General features: G+C 31.9%; 1 protein-coding gene across 1 annotated transcript in view; it reads left to right on the top strand.

Moving 5' to 3' along the window:
- Positions 1-3,116: 3,116 nt before the first annotated feature.
- The window catches only part of LOC137925211 (fibrillin-2-like), a 33,729-nt gene continuing 18,852 nt past the window's right edge, over positions 3,117-17,993 (top strand). Inside the window, exons 1-4 of the mRNA XM_068768618.1 lie at positions 3,117-3,381; positions 13,967-14,147; positions 16,104-16,182; positions 17,265-17,399. Of these exons, the coding sequence (XP_068624719.1) occupies positions 3,321-3,381; positions 13,967-14,147; positions 16,104-16,182; positions 17,265-17,399 (456 nt within the window). The 5' untranslated portion in view covers positions 3,117-3,320. The remainder of the gene's footprint in view (positions 3,382-13,966; positions 14,148-16,103; positions 16,183-17,264; positions 17,400-17,993) is intronic.

Here is a 17,993-nt window from a genome sequence, read left to right on the forward strand (position 1 = left end):
TTCTTCTGTAACGGAGGTTGAAGGCCGCCCAGAACGCGGGTCATCTTTACAGCTTGATCTACCTCTTTTAAATTCAGCCACCCAGTACGCGACCGTAGAATAGGGTACAGCATCACCCCCTAATGTCTGCTGAATGTCCAAAAAAATTTCCTTCGTAGACATTTTTTTCAAACTGAGATATTTTATCACCGCACATAACTCACTTTTATCCATAATTTTGACTTTTTAGCAACTCGTTGCACAAAAAAATTTATTACATGCGAACGAACTGACAAAAACAAGTGACAGTCTGCATAAATATAGTGTGATAGACACTCTTTACTTAGAATATTGAACTTGATCCAGAAAGATTTCATATATATGCACTTCTAAGAACTTTTTGATTCACCCTGGTAACTTGTGAGTGCCTCATTTGTTATTTCTCTTTACTTTAATAAAGTATTATCTGTATTAAGTCCACCAATTTTATTATCCGCACAACAGCTTGGCGATAGAAATAACTTCTAGAAACTCATATAGAAGGCAACTATTATTTATAAATACATGTTCATAAAATCTGTTTGGCATGCCAAAAAACGAACGCCTAACTTCGCATGCTACACTCTGATCATAGACAGCCAAACCTTATTCAAGTCACAAGTGGGTCACGCGGGAGATATGTCTTTCCCAGAGATTTCCAATAGGACCGGTTGTCTCTTTATGGATTGTCGAACGACAGTGAGCCAGTGAGATCTAGAGTAACTACGACCGAAGACCATGTTTCAACACCGTTAAAGGTCACTAACATTCGTGGCCAATTGCCGAAGGTGGCGAGGTGATCATCCTGTTACCGAGTTGGTATAAACGTAGTTAATAACTAACATTGAGCAGTGGTAAGCCAGCGGTAGAGGACTGACACTTGCGATCGCAGTTCCCAGGATCCAATCTTAAATAATTCACAATTTGTGCTTTGATTATATAGGATTTCCACTGCAAACAAACAAGTTTCTTAAGGATGGGCAGAAGCGTACCCTGGGTAACCTAATATCACAGTGCAATCGCTAACCCTTTGGAGGAGGTCTATGCCTTACAGTGGATGTCTATGTGTTAAAACAACGAGCAACGCGTCTTGATAATTAAGTACCTTGGCATAAAAACATGTTAGACTCTGGAAATTTCTAATTAAAAAGCAGCAGTGATTGTCGAGGGGATTCTGCCACTAGATCTAACAATTTTCGGGATTGTCCAGCTTTATCAATATATGAGAGGGAATGCTTGAGGATTGCTGCCTTGTCTTTCTGACTGAAATGTGAACATCTTGAGAGCTATTGGGATTTTCCGGGAAGTCAGACAAAGTCTTTAGCGACTCCAGAGGCCATCGTAAAAGAGAGGATCATATCTTACACAGATTAAAAAAAAAAAATTAAAACAAAAATCATTGCCAATGCCTTTGAAATAACGTACGAAGAGTAATAAACTTTAACCCTGTAAATTATTTAGAGTAAAATCTTAAACCTATTTATAATTAGAAGTCATTGGCCGCGTTATTGTATTTTATCATAGTTCCATATTGTTATCGCATATTTCGAATATGTGCATGTGAAACGTATTCTTGTTTTTTCTAGAAAATTATCGATATGTTATCTAATGTGAGTCTATAATTAGAAGACAATGTAATTAACTCGTCTTCCGAGTGTTACCTGCGTGGGATAAATCACGATTCTTCCCTCATCACATTGTTACTTCATGTCATAACGATAGAAAGGGAAAGCCGGTCATTATCCCATATAAAAATTATTAGCTAAACTACTGTACGGCGATTTATAAAATGTGACTCGAAATTAAGTAAGGTGGAAATTCGTCACCATAGATCTGATATCTAAGGTCAATATTCGAGTCAATAAGTAGTCAAGAATCAGGGTACTTATTCATCACATCTTACATCATTTTTGTAACATACAACTTTGGTAATTATTTTATATTAGCAAACAGACGAGTTTCATTAGTTGGGCCGGACGTCCACCGCAGGATATAAGCTTCCCCCTTAAATTTCCTATAGGACTGATTGGAAGCAGCTTGCATGCAGCGTCTTTCGACGACTTTAACACGGTCTTCTGTCCACCTTGTGGATGTGGAATTCTTCACTGCGCTTGTCGGTCCGTAGTGTCTACGTAAGAACTTTAAGGCACCACAACGAGGAAGTTTTTTCCGGACGCCGGGTCGGCCTATCGCGGACTGCATTTAATAGACCTGGATATGTGTCGAGCGAAAATGTTCACGGGGCACAGGGGATTCTCCGAGTTTTTGCACAGGTTTAAGCGCAAATAGAATCTCTTGTGCGTCGGTGACTCTGCGGTGGACCAAATCGTGGTGCACATAATGGTAAGTGAATGAAATAAAATGTGAAGATTGAAAGAAGAAGGTAATAGATATTGTAAAGATCGGAAACTCTCTACTTGAGAGTGATAATAAAACTCAAACTGCAAAAAACTCCCTGTCCTCAATATAAAAGTGGGCACGAGAAACCCAAAGGGGCTATAAACAAAAAAAGCCTTAAGGCTTCAGCGGCCAAACTTATGCGCGCTATGTGGCTATACTTTAAAGGCATGTATAACTAATTAAAATGTTATAAAACATGTTCTTGTAATTATGTAAACATTGACTAAATATATTTTATGAAAAACTCATTAATTTTTCTTACGTTTCGTTTGAAAAAAATAATCAATTATTACTTTGTTAATTATTTTCTAGATGTAAAAAACTCAGGAAACGTTTATCTATTACGGAGGTAATCACAATTATCTATTTTTTGAGAATTTTGACCGTATAAATTATTTGTATGTAGTTTTTACTGTACAGTAACTTTAATACAATAAAACGAGCATTAAAATGATTATAACAATAACCGAGATAAAGATAAAAATAAACTATTTAGGTATATTTAGGAAATCCTAACACGTAAATACGCGTGCATATTGTATGTTTGTTCCATTTAGTCCCTAAATTCAAAACAAACTAATCAGAACTTGTTGTTTCCAACGTAGGTTTTGCCTAATAGTGAACTGTGACCTGCCCAGTAGTCTGCAATAGCAGTGACATGCGCAGAAAACTTATCAGTGTAACTCTATGACCTGTTTACCATTAACGAATGTGCCCCTGCTAAGAGAGCCCGCGTCTTGGATTTGCTTATTCCCGCCTTTTTGAAAACTTTTAAATATAGAACGTTAAATCAAGCAAACAATTTTTTCTTTTTCTTAAATATGACAGCAATGTCAATTTCAAGGGAATATAATTGTGGACTTTTAAGTTATTTTTAAATTGTAAACGGCTTAAACATTAAAATGAAGTTTATAAAAGTGCTGACAATTGTGTTATGTTACGTGTCGAATAAATTGGTGAACGGTGAGTAATATTTTTCGTGTGTAATACTATTTGTAATGAGTTTGAACATGTGTATAAATAAAATACACTTGTGCTTAGAAGGCCAGGTTGTTAATAAAGCCTATAAAGTATCTTCGTAAAACATATTATTTATTGCTCTTATCTTATGCAAATTGGTACAAATTCAACTATTGCGTATTCAATTGGATTGGAATACAAATAGGATTTAATTGTAAATATTTATAACCTGCTATAAAAATTGATAACATGTTTATTACTGTAGTCGTTTCTTATTATTATTTATTAGTAATATTTTTTATAAAAATATTTTAGTAAGTACTGGTTGGTACAATATGAATTTAAAAAAAATACATAAACGTCATTTATTTTTTTTACAAAATTCGTATCTACGATGTAAAGGCAGTAAAGTTATTTCATAACCAATAATCAATGGTTTTATTTTAAATAGATTTGTAGAATTATTGTTATTTTTTGGTTAAAAGTGTCGTCGTAATTTAAATAAAAAAAATGTTAGTTTCCATGTTGATAAGTAATATGTTCAACTTATATCAGTGCGGTTGCTGTTCAGTCCTTTCAAATATAAAATCTAGCACCGTAAAATAAAGTTATGCATCCCGTTATTTTTTAAAAAAAAACTATATATTCCTTGCTATATATATATACCTATTTATTTATATTTATTCCGTTTGAATAATAATTAATTCTGATTAGAAACGAAATTTGGCATGCACAGACAGTGTATTAAGCCGATTTGCTGTTTTAGTTGAGACAAAAACATTACGATGATTTCTTCAAGTAAAAAAAATTAGAAATTTTTTCTTAAAAAACGATTCGTTTAAGATTTAGCTTATGCCTAATGTGTTCTGAGGAGCTGCATGTACAGTGGTCTTAAAGAAAGTTAATTAGCGTTTTATATAACTAGTCGAGTATAGTATTGTCTATATACACTACTAATGGTGTTGAAATAAAAGTTGTCATGCTTAACACAATCCGGTAACTGTATGTGATAAACCAAAACTCATTGAAATATATCATTACAGATTTTAAACAATGATTATATTTATTTTTAGTTAATGCTTCTTATGTTCGATAAGTTCACATCGAAATTCCGGCTCGTTTATTAGATCTGTGAGGAAAAAAGTAGCTTAGTGAAGTCAAGGAATATACTACAAAAATATAAAAAATAATGGTAAAATAATCTTAAAGAAATTAATTGAGGTAAACAAACTCAAAAAGTTAACTGAAACAACAACAATATTAAATCGTTATTCCGGGTTGATATTTATCAACCAATGCTGGCACAAACAGGATAAGGACCAACAGGGACAGACAAATCTGGAAGGATCTAGGACGCTTATATCCGAGGGGGATTCACGATAATTAAAAAAAAAATGTTTAACCAGCTCCAAAAACTTATTAACTACCATTACTAAAATAAAATTAGAATATAAAATAACACGTGGAATTAAAAAGGCCATTTATTAGAAATATTTATTCATTATTATTAATGATACTCTTTTGTTATAGGATTACTCTGTTGTTATATGAAATTCTTCGTGAAAAATTATATAAAAGTAAAATTTTATTTCAAAATTAGAATAATTGATGAAACATTGCGATTTGATGACAGGACAACGGAGAGGTCTATGAAAGCCTAAGTACATAAATTTGCCAATGCTGCGTGCTTAAAGAGGTTGGGTAATTTCTGGTTATCCTTGATTCGCGAGTTGTAATATTTAAATTGACTAGCGTTGAACTCCAGGAGGAGGTGGTTCATGGTACATTAAATACGGAGATGGGGCAGAGCTATATCTAATTTATTAATTATTTATCAATACTTCTTATCATATGTATAGGGGCGAACTTAAGAAGGCATTTTCTGTTATTTAACATGTCGTAAAATGCAGAGATTAATAAGTGTAGCAGGTAAAAAAAACTGGTTAGATTTATGTTTTTATTTAACACTATTAATTGCATATGTAATTAAAGAAATATATAGATGCATAAAACTAAGAATATTAAAGAAATAGTACATGGACAACTAGAGGTCCACCTTGTAGGGTAGCTACACACGTTGCGTCTACCGGATTGTATATGTTCTTCAGTGGATTTGATTTCTGATTGGATCTCTTCTCTTCTTATAAGGCCCATTGTTAGCGACCAAGTTTCGAATCCTTAGGTCATCACCGGCAACACACGCTGCTCAATGACCTTCTTAAAAATAATGATGAGTTATTAAAGACAAACAGTTGATAATGAAGAACCTATTGCGCTGACAATGAAACCAATTAATGTAAGCCGGTCAACTGTATGTGTGAGTTTTAATCTTTAGGTATATTTTCATGGTTCTAATCTATATTTGTCTATAATAATGTCATCGACCTTTCTTGTTTGTAACTTTTTGTGCATACGTTTTATCCAATACTAAATAGTCGGACAGAAATTTTAAAAGTGGAAAATATAATTACGTATATAGTAAATTATTAAGATAACTTTAAATAATTTAAATCACATCTCTTCGATTTTTTATTCATTTAAAATTATCAATGCTTCAAATTTTACGTAAAATTAAACGTCAAATAAGCAATTTACTTTTAAATACCAGTGGCTGTGGCTTTCTAACATCCACTTCATTCGAAAGTAATTAGATTTCAGATATTTTTACATCCTCAAATTCGAAGCAGTTTTATGGAGGAAATAAAAAAGTACTTGATCATAATTTATTTGGCGGTAAATTAAAATCGCTGTACACTATTTTGCACGTTTTATAAAATTAGCATCATATACATCATATCCAGTGCAGAATTTACCTCTTATTTTTAAATTTCAAATAACTTGATGTCTTAATTAACATATTATGTATAGTCGGGTTTACTTGTGAGATCTAAATAATACCTTAAATAGCTTTTGTGCATAAATTCACACTGGCTGTTTATAATTATAAATTATATGATTTGTATATTAAAAAAAAATGTCTCACCTAATTTATTTTATGTTTTGGTACTTTTATACTAACAGGACTAGTTCATATGATTGACGGTGGAAAGACATCCCATTATTTTTGTGCTGTGCGTTTGACGTGTAAAATGATGTTGATTGAAATTATGCATGCATGTGGCTTTGGACACGCCGTTTGCAACCCCGGGTTAGCAAATGGGCCTTTATAATTCAAGGTGAGGTCAAGAACAATGAAGACGCGAAAACGGGCTGAATTAAGCCGGTACAGTTAATTTCTAGAATTAAGATTTATAATTTATGACTATTCGCTGTTTTGAAGTTTATAATTCTGGTTGATTTAATTTTTGTTAAAGAAGTGGAATTAAAATTTAAATGTATTTTTTCAAACGATTATTAATAAACTAGTTATTTTGGCTGACTTCGTACTGTCAAAAGTTATTTTACCGTAGTCAATCTTTTATTCCATATACTGCAATATATTTACATGTAATGCTTCGATGCTTTAGGATGTAATGTCCGTAGGCACCGATGTTTTAATTTACTCCATAATTTGTATGGGAATAAAATGTTGAGCAGTCATTAGGGAATTCTTCCATTATGACGATGTTAATAATTCTACATCCAATATCTAAAATTTTTGATACTTTGTGTTAAAAACGGTAGGGATGACTAAATGTAATTATGTGCTGCATTATTCTATGAAATGATATCAACGAGTTAGCTAGGATAAATTCTAAGTATAGATAATATTTTGCACTGTTGTGAAGATGTTTATACATTCGTTAATGTGTTTAACTCTAAGAACTAATTACGTTATCTGTGTACACTCGACACACTAACAAAATGATTTAAGGTCGTAAATGTTAGCTGGCGATTAAGACAACTTGATAGCTTCAATAATAATAAATAAAATAAAGATTACAAGTGCGGCATTCGCTTTAATAATTACGTAGAAGTGATGTTAAAACATGATTTTTTTATTTCATAGCAGATTTTTAGTCAAAATCACCATAGCCATTAATATGTCCCATACATTTCTAATAAAACCGGGTAAAAGCAACCAACGCCCAGCTTTTTTCGATGATTTTGAAAAGGTGTCCTTGTGGGTGGAGTCCCAACACGCTGGATGGTGTCTGGCTTATATAAGTGAAGTTTTAAAACCGACCAAAGAGATGTCTGTATTTCATGAAAGGTTTGCTTTTACTGGTTAATGTGAACTCCATTTCAGCCGTTGGATATAGGCGTCTCTAAAGATTTCCAGTAGGACCGGTAGTCTCTCGACAGCCTTAACAAGGTTGTCTGTCCGTGAGCGGCACTAGGAATCCAGAACTTTGAAGCCCCAACGGCTATCTGTTCTACGGCCTGCCCACTGTCACTTCCAGTTACCAATTCGCTGTGCTATGTCGATTATTATCGTTTATCAACGGATCTTCTATAAATTCTTGATTCGACCTCGCAATGTAATCCTAACAAAGCTTTTTCACGGATCGTTGGCGGGCATGAGCTGGAGAGATTTCAAAGTGAGATAACATGTTTCTGTCCATAACACACATTAGTTGTATACTTTCGTCTTTAGTCACCGAGGGATATTGGATGACAAGAAAAGTTTCTTAATTTTCCGAGTGTTGCCCAGAAAATAAAATACATAGACTAAAAATCTCACGCACACTCACTTATTTTTTATAACAAAGAGTAGTAGTGGCTTTTGTTCTCAATTCTTGTTCCCGTAACCTCCGAGAACATAAGGCGCTTGGTAAACAAATTATGAGTCATTAAGTACCGAGTTTTTACGAGCACTTTACTACGGCAAGTTAAATGTGAATTATTTTTATTATTTTTAAATATATATGCCCGTTATCTTCTAAATATGTGTCAAGTAGAAAAATTAAATGCGGTAAACTAAGAAAATATATTAAATTAATCTACACCGTGTAGTAAAAGGATTGATCAAAGTTATTTTAAGTATTAATTTTAATTGCATTTTTTTTCAAAACGAAACCTAACCAATATGAATTATTGTCAGGTGTTTACGGAACTTAATTCAAGCTAACATGAAAGATCAAATAAAACGAAAAGTGTTATAGGGTATATTAACAAAAGGAACGTTACAGGTTACAAGAAATAAATTTACTTTTTAATTGCAATAAATTAAAAAAAAACACGTAATATATATATACACACACATACATTTATAGACATATACATTCGTAATATATACATAGATATATGTAATAAAATGACAGGGGTATTACTCTAGGCGATAACCTATTCTAGAATACCACCTAATTTCAAAAACTACCAGATGGCAGCTTGACGTTGATTTATTAGTGACCATGATGAAGTCGAAAATCATATTATATGGTCACTTATTCTCTGTTGACGCTGTTGCTGTTAGCCCGAGGGTTTTTGCAGCTTCATCGGACCTGAGTTCACGGAGCGGAAGGGTCCGTGATTATATAGTCAATGGAGTTAAACTAATATACAAATGTGCATATATACTTACGTTTACTTCATAGTCTATTTAATATATTAAAAGTAATAATCATGAAACAAATTTAGAATCTTTCATTAAGTTTATATATACTATGAAGCTAAAAACATTAATTCTTTGATGCACAAGGAGGAGATGTCGCTTTCAACCGGTCCTATTGGACATTTATGGGGGAGGATTATATTGACGTTGACATGTTTTGATAAAGAGCTATCCATGTATAGACTGCGGCATCTAAACTCTCTAAATCATTATGCGGCTTTCCAGCTATGGGTCGTTTAGACAAATTAACTAGATTATGAAACCTTCCTTTTTATGACCCGAAACGTCAACACTAAGTGCGATGGCGCGCTAGATTTTGTAATTCAAAATCCAAGTTAACATAACACTATAACACATAGATGTATTATACTGGGTCATTGGCTAGAGGTGTAAAAGCTATAAAGGGGTGAATGTGTAGTTTATTTGTCAGAAAAAAGGTTTTATGCTTTATTTTCAATCACTGTATTAATTTGTAAAAGTGATAATTCTGAAACATGTTACATTAATTTATTTTTTGTTTTGGAATGCGACAAGCCAATAACTTCAGGCGGTATAAAGTCTAGCTAAAAGCACAGATAATAAACAATAATTAATGTTAATATGTAGTAATCCGAATTTCCATTTTTTTATATTATATTATTATTACATTACTACTTCTGAAACCTTTGATTTTTGACACTAATTGATAACTAACAGGCCTGTATACAACGTGGACGTCTTGCATGTCCCATTACTATATGTAATTCTACATTTTTACGATAAGGAGACTCACTCGTGCAGATGCGTTTATACCGCCAAGGACTACTATATTGTGCCTCATTATCGTCTTCAAGAAACTGGGTCGGTATTATAGACATATTTTATTTCGCTGTTATCACATTGTTATTTTTATCGTATTGTTAGGACGTAGACGGAGAAGATATTTATTTTCAAAAAATGACAAAGCTAGGTTTTTTTTTGACATGCTTGCGAAAACATCATCTTTCATTCGCATGCAATGCATAGTTTTTGTCTTATCCACGAAGAACAACTTTTATGGAACAGTGTGGAATATATGTTTTATCTTTTTCTTCAAATTGCTGGCCGTTGCTAGTTTAGGGTTTTACAAATATTTTGGTAATGGACTATTGGTTCACGAGGTCAGCTAAAAGTCATATGAAGCGACACGTTCATGCAGATGTATGAATATTATACGAGACTTTACCTTTTTTTAGATGAAATATATTTTTTAAAATAAATTTCTGTGTGGCCTGGTTCATACGACGAAGTATTATTCCACTATATAAACACGTATCGAGTACACACGCATTAATTATGTCATTAAAATAGTAATTTAATTAAAGTACGCTTTAAAAATAACTGAAACATTAATTTATACGGTGTTTGTATTCCCGTAGTAGCGAAATGAGACGAGGTCTACTCATTATATTGAAGAGAGGTTCTCTTCCAGCGTTTCAATTTTCGTTCACTCCTATTTTTAATTAATCAACCTACGCTAGGCCTACCTGAAAAAGTTCGTTTTAAAAGTTCACGTCGATAGATAATTTTTTTTTCCAACAAATTGATATTTCGCTTTGAGAACCTTATGCTGAAAGAAAATCTTATGTCGAGAATCGCTATCTTATACTATTTCTATAATTGTTTCCCAATTTGATAATACACTTAAATCAGAAACACGCTAATCTATATTAAATAATTTACGTCCAAATCCGCGCACACTAAAAAGTTTTTTTCTGATAATTTCCGTACATGGCCTTTGGCATTCATAACTTCACTTTAGGTTTGTATGAATTGTAGTTTGTTGGATCCACACTTGGATTGTCATTTGATACGGACTTAACATTTCGATTGATCCGATTAACGATTCGATTGGTTGCTATCGGATTTGAAAAATATCGCCTCCAACACGTGAGGTTTGTGGATAAGCCGGCTCTACTTATTTATTTCACTCCAGTTGGATTGTAGCTTCATCTACACTAAAATATATTTCGTTCTATTCCGAATCATTGGTATATTTACATAACTCTATGAAAAGTGCGAAAAAGTAAAACTAATCATCAACCAAGGACATCAACCTCTAGAGACAATTTAAAATTCGATTAATTAATTTAAGCAAATGTATATGCTGGTTGATTGGAAATAGTGAAAGCTATAAAACAGCGAATACAGCTTATTTGCTTACAAATTATCTATACAATCAATCCTTCCAAAATGAATATCCATTACCTTTGGTGACACCATAACTTGAGAAAGACTATTAATTTTATTCATCTTTTATAAAGTATCTATTACTTTATTGAAAATTCTAAGAAAAAAAAAACATTCCAAATTACGTAAATACTTGAAGATGGATCAACTATAAATTTACGATATATATTGACTATTGAGGCCTGGCACATTTGACAGTGCGTTGTGAACTTTGTGTGTTTGGCAGTTACGCGTTGGAAATTTACATTTTCAGGTGCATTGTTCACTAACTGTATCGTTCAGTCTGCATCACAAAATTAATCGATTTATACCATATTTAATTATTATTATTTAATGTAATAGAATAAAGTACTTAAAACTTACAATGCAAAGTCTATTGAGACAGCTATTTATATGAATACATCTTATATATACATCTGTGTGCTCGAATGTATGTTTATTTTAAAATTATTAATTTTTTGTAAATTTTTAAAAATGTGAATATTTATTCTGTTAAGTTCTATATTACAAGCCATGTATTTTTGATAAAATGACTAAATATTAAAGTAAAAATTAATTTGCAGAAGAAATTTTTATGAATATTTTTGAGAACATTGTGACCACAAACATTTTTATGTGTGAGCTGTAGTTTGAAGAGGTCGTTACTGAAGTGGTTAAGCGAGTTTTGAATTAATGAGTGTTAGTTATATTTTTCAAATATTATAATTACGGTTTTAGCGTGCATAATATTACATACAAGATACCCATATCATTGTAGAAGGTTCTTTTAAGAGTAAGATATTATAATACACTTATATAACATTACTTCCCCATCATGATACATGGCCCTGTGCCCTAACTTATTGGACCCTAATATATTTTTGTTGTATAAGTTTATAGAACAAATTGGTTGTTTACGTTATAACGTAACTAGTAATATAAATAGGGCGTACGACAATAGTGATACGCCCTATTTATAATACAAGATATTTCAAGCACAGATACAAATATAATACAGAGTGATTGGCTATAGGTGTAATAGCCTTAAAGGGGTGAATATAAAGCTCATTTGTAAGCAAAAAGCTTTAAAGCTTTTACACCTATTCCTAACATCCTTGTATAAAGTGATGACTGTGAAATTTTATTATAGTATATCAATAACTTCTAGCAATACAAGGTTTGCAGCGGCAGATATTAAACAATAATTAAATGTAATTTGGAATAGTTTTTAAACTCTTTTTTTTAATAATTTATCATTACGTTTTAACCTATTATTTCCGAAACTATTAATTTTTGGATAGCGTGTATCATACGTTAATTGACAGCAAATGAGCTAAACATTACAGCGGTGAAGCAATAATTATTTAGGTATATATATACACAATAATTATATTTGTGGTAACGAATGATTTTCACACGAAACAACGATAATGCTGTAAACTAGCAGTTAGCTTTTGTGAGATTTATTAACAATATGCTTTTTAAATGTAAATAAAAAAGAAATGAATGTAACGAAAATATTTTTTTATTATTTTCGGAAAATGGTGTATTTTTATTATTTTTATTAATTCATGAAACTTAAGGTACAATTATCACTGATCTGCAATGTCATTAAATATTTATTTTCGAAGTTCTCTTTATCATATTTAAATGGATAGTTTGTTTGCAAAATCGTTCGTATTATTAATATAAATTGACTTTAATAGAAATATTAATTTAGTTCTAGAAGCAAAAGCTTATAATTTCAAAATAAATCCGCAGTGTAAATTTCACGACGGAATAATTGACGTTAAGCCGCGGACCTTTGTTGGCACTGGTGCTTGGTAGCATTTTAAAAAATCAACAACTTTTAGAAGTTAAGAGCGAACTTTTTTATTCCGAATAATTTCGGAAATATATTTATGTTTTATGGCGTGTTTAAATTTCTGGTAAATAGTTTTGGTAGAATATGCTACAAAAATTCAAATAAACTAGTACCAAAAATATTACGTAAAATATAAAATTTTTGTATGATTGTTATAAAGACTTATAGGGATAGAGAAGTATAAAATTTTATAATTAGTTGAAATGTTTAATAAGGCTACTGTATCATTATTTGACGCCAAAATACTTGATATTTAAATGAAAAAATAAAACCTTCACTTGTACATTTAAAACAATCAAAGAATTTTAAAAACAATCTGAAAGCGCGCACGCTACTATATTTAGCTAAAACATAATTTCTGCACTCTGCTGCTTGTTAACAAAAATAAAATCTCGCAGGAATACATCTTCATCACCTTCGATGTTTCGTAAATTCTGCTATTCAAAAAATTGGAGCTTTATATTTCATGTATATACGTGATATGCAAAGAATTGTTAATCTACGTAACAAAAGATGAAACAATTGCATCGTTGGTTACTGAGTCGAGTCGTTCGCATAATTCATTAATTCGTTTGACCACTTCAACGGATCACCTACGGCCCGCATAATAAAATGAAACGGTCTTTTCCAACGAATATCTTAGAATAGTAGGAGGTCCGCAATTTTATACTTAAAATTTACCTCTATGAATACTTTGAAACTTTTAACATTTTCTTTTACTTTTTATTAAGTTATACGCGATAATTGTAAATAAGTGTAAAAGTTAAAGAAAAAAGTATTTAAATTCGGATGTTTACACATTATATTACGTGGCGCTGTTAGCGTGCTTGAGTGCTTTAGTACTTGTGAATAAAAACATTTTGATTGGAAATAGATAATAGAGTAAAATAGAGTAAAATCTGTAAACAGTATGTATATGATATGAATACAACCAACGTACTTATTGTTTTTTATTCATCTTTTATTTTTGTAATATTGTATATATGAGTCGATGTAAATTTGTTTAGTCTAAAAATTTATTATTTGTTTTATATCACTAACAGGTATTTCATCTGAGGAAACGTTAGAAGCAACGGAGACATGCTGCACACACGGCCAATACCAGGCGATTGGGATGTCCTCATCGGATGCCTGTTCAGGTGTAAGTACACCCGAAGACTTGGAGCCAGAATTGGAGAGCACGTGTCTTGCTGCAGCAAAGAGTTGCTGTGAAGCACAGTTCGTGTGAGTTGTTATTACTTGGTCACTTTTTACACAAACATTTAATAGCTCTGTATTTTTATCTAGTATCTTGTTATATTCTGTTATTTCTTTTTTCATTGACAATTCCGCTTGCTTTAATTCACGGAGAGCTGTAAGAAATCTGGTTTGTAGCTGAGCTCTATCCGCTAAATTTAAACCTCTATTATTTTAATTCACTTTCAATCACTCACAGTGGTCACTTGTGTAAGACCTGAGAGATAAGAATACCAGAAGGGAATAGTTTGAATTTTGGCCTAATTTGATAGAAACTAGAATTATATTGATGACCCTTCCTTCTCAACCAAGTACATCATTGGTTGTACTCTAGAAACAACTATTGAGTTGTTGCTTGAAATTAAGTACAAAAATTAAGTAAACAGGATAGTTTTGATAGGAGGTATTTCGAAACCACTCTGTGTACTAACATTTTTTCCTATATTATCTGATTTTTTTATGTCCCTTTGATGCACAATAAATAAACAAATTAGTTTAGCTCCTCAGTAATGACATCTTTCAACATCAAGCTACGAGGAGTTTCAAAGAGGTCTTGATCTGACATTAACAAGATTATACAATAGCTATGTTCAAGGGAATCTTTAGAGGTCGTGGCTCATTTATAAATATTATTATCCGCATAGGATAATTTACAGTGACCGCTTGTGTACGTCATCAAAACAAAGCCAGAGGTCCCCGTTTTGGTAGAAACTAGAAACTGATTGAACTCTCTTATAACAGCATCTTTTCACTTAAATTATATATATATATATATATATATATATATATATATATATATACATATATATATATATATATATAACTATATAATATATATATATATATATATATATATATAACTTATATTAGATATTTAACTAGATGAGACTGTCAGGTTTCGCGCAAAGACTCCTAACACCTCCATTTTAATTGTCACTCAATACGCTTTAGAATTCCGATCCAGGGGTTCCCGAAATGACAAAATCTAGGCTCTTTCGGTTGCTGTTATCGAATTATCGCGAAAACTATTATGCTAATATTGCTAACACTTTAGAGAGCATTAGCGCTTGGAACCCTAAAATGTTATAAATTATTAGGTAAAATTTGATAGGCAGATTTTCTCTAGTGTGAAATTTATTTAACATGGCGATACACCAAAAGAACGCAACGGCTAAAAAAAACAGTTTCTAGCCGTTCATGTAATGCCATTATGACCGCACACATTTTATTTTATATGTTTTTATTATTAAAAAAAGACGATTCGACCAACGTCTTAGTCGTTCTTATATCGCATTAATTATAAAAACTAATATTCGTCGTTGTCGTCCTTTAAGCCCATAGACTCTGACTGTAAGGCATAGGCCTCCGCAAAGATGTCTGTGGGTGATATACAAAACCGCCACAGTTGGTAGGCAGGTGTGGTATTATGGTATGCAGAGGATCTTGTTGCCCATGTTCAAACCCTTAAAAATTTATACACAAGGTATGAATTATATAAAATTGTATCCCGAGAATCCAACCTGCGACCCACAATCGTAAGTCTCAATTCCCTAACGTTGATCTACCACTGCTCGAATCTATATGCAATTACATTTAACGAGTTTACGGATAAAATATCAGTAGTCCAAAGGTATTATATTTAAAAAAAACATAATTTCTAAGGGTTTATAAACCGATGAACAAAATTTATGTCAAATATTTTGTTTAAAAGAGAAATGTACAGATATTTTATTAAAAAAGAATGAAGAATCTCAAAACTTTCAGTTAACATTATCGATTTTTTTGTCCAATAGTTGTTGATTTGTAAAATATTTTAAGTTTTATGGTTAAATAGACATCGGAATGAGTCAGTACATAGGTGGAAATCTTTTATATAGACTGTAAACATTACATTGAAACAGTTTTAAAATAATGTAATGATACATATTTAACATTTTGTTTTAGAGAGAAAGATGATTGCACAGCTGGAATGAAAATGGCACAAAAGAAACAATGCTCTCTGCCTAAAACGGATATTGGGAAGGTAAGTCAATATCCATTGAGTGTAGCATGTGAATATGAAATTTATTTAATTTCAACAGCAATTAAAAATTCGATATAACGTAACATGATCTGATATTATAGCGCTGACTATTTAACCAACAGAGAAATAATATTTTGACAATATCGTTATATACAAATAATAATTTAGCTTTTTTGCCATTGGGGTTAATAATGACAGTAAAAATAAATCCTTATTTTTATCTTACGTGGGTGAAAATAGCATTAAGTTATGTCGGACTTGTACAGTAAAATGTTCACTATGTTCCACCATCATCGCTCTATGACGGGGTCACAGGAACGTTTTCACACGTACCCCGTGTAAGTCCAAAAACAAACCTAACTTAACCTATAATAATATTTTCATTAAATAGACCATTCCACTTATTGTTCATCGCCCAAATTTTCCCTTCGGTGATGTGTGATGAAACGGGTATTTATCCATTTCTATATTTTTTGCTCGGTTTAAATTAGCCTATATGATAAAAATCTAGTAAAACGAATGTGTGTGTAATTTTAAATATACAATCTCCATATTACATATACTACTCACACTGGTATGTAATGTTGAAAATTATAAGTATTTATAACTTCTTGCCTCTTCCAGTTATAGTCTAATGATTCTTCTTACCAGAGAGAGCATTTAGCAGGTACAGTATCCTGATTTGACAAATGACCAGTTTCTGAATATTTAGAGAGACATTTTTGCAGATAATAATTAAAAATTTTAAAATTATTTGATACATATATTGACACGACAAATTAAGCGATCTTCTGATGGTAAGCGGAATACCTCTCCATTATGTTATTTGGAGGTCTTATGCATTGTATAGCCATATAAGGCTTCGCTGTCTTGAGAATAGTACGTCTAATTAGCCCAAGAGTCAGCAGGAGCGAAAAGAAAACATAAACTGCACAGTTTAACCAAGAATCATCACCGTTGTTGTAACTATTAAGATGACTTCTTGCGAAAGAATACATGTAAAGTTTTCCAATTTCAACAAACGAAAATCTACAAGCAACTCTAGTTCAACGGCATTTATAAAAATATGTATTCATTTTCAGACCTGTTGCGAAGAATGTTCCTTCGGTAAATGGTCTGGTGAGTCCCAAGGTGCGGAAGCATGCGGAGGTCCGGCTGAAGAAGGCATGAGCCCTCAGACAACGCTTCGGAAGAATGCCTTTTATCAATGCTGCTTAGTAAGTGTATAATAAGTATTACATCGTAATTAGGACTTACCGGAATCCCGGAAGATTTTTGTCCGTTATTAAAAACCGATATTTTTGTCAAAATACCGGCATTTTTGTATTACACCTAATTAAAATCATCCTTTGGATTTATCAACCTTTATATTTATAAATAATTAATTTAGACGGCGACATTACAAACATGCTGCTTCACACCTAATTAAATCACTCCTTGGATTTATAAATAATTAAATTAGACGGCTACAGTACAAACATGCTGCTTTACATCACAATATTATTGACACCGCTGCTATAGTCAGGCAATTTTATATTAAAGGAGCTGTTCCGGCAAAATTTGTATCAGATTTGATTGATCAGTTTATTTATTGATTAAATAAAAAATAAATGAATTAATATTCTTGTTTATAAATACTAACCGATGCAGTTGACGACAATGTAAATTTGCGTAAAATATCAAATGCGTCAAAGTTAAAACCCAACTGTTAAATGTGCAGTTTCAATAATCGATATAATATATTATTTTATCCTCTTTGTTATATTTTACAGGTCTCTGCAGAATTTTCTTTTTCGTTGGCCATAAATTTT

The sequence above is a fragment of the Battus philenor genome, unplaced genomic scaffold (genome assembly GCF_028537555.1).
Source record: "Battus philenor isolate CCGP_79_NKW_IND1 unplaced genomic scaffold, ilBatPhil1.0.hap1 SCAF_26, whole genome shotgun sequence".
Classification (NCBI taxonomy): Eukaryota; Metazoa; Arthropoda; class Insecta; order Lepidoptera; family Papilionidae; genus Battus; species Battus philenor.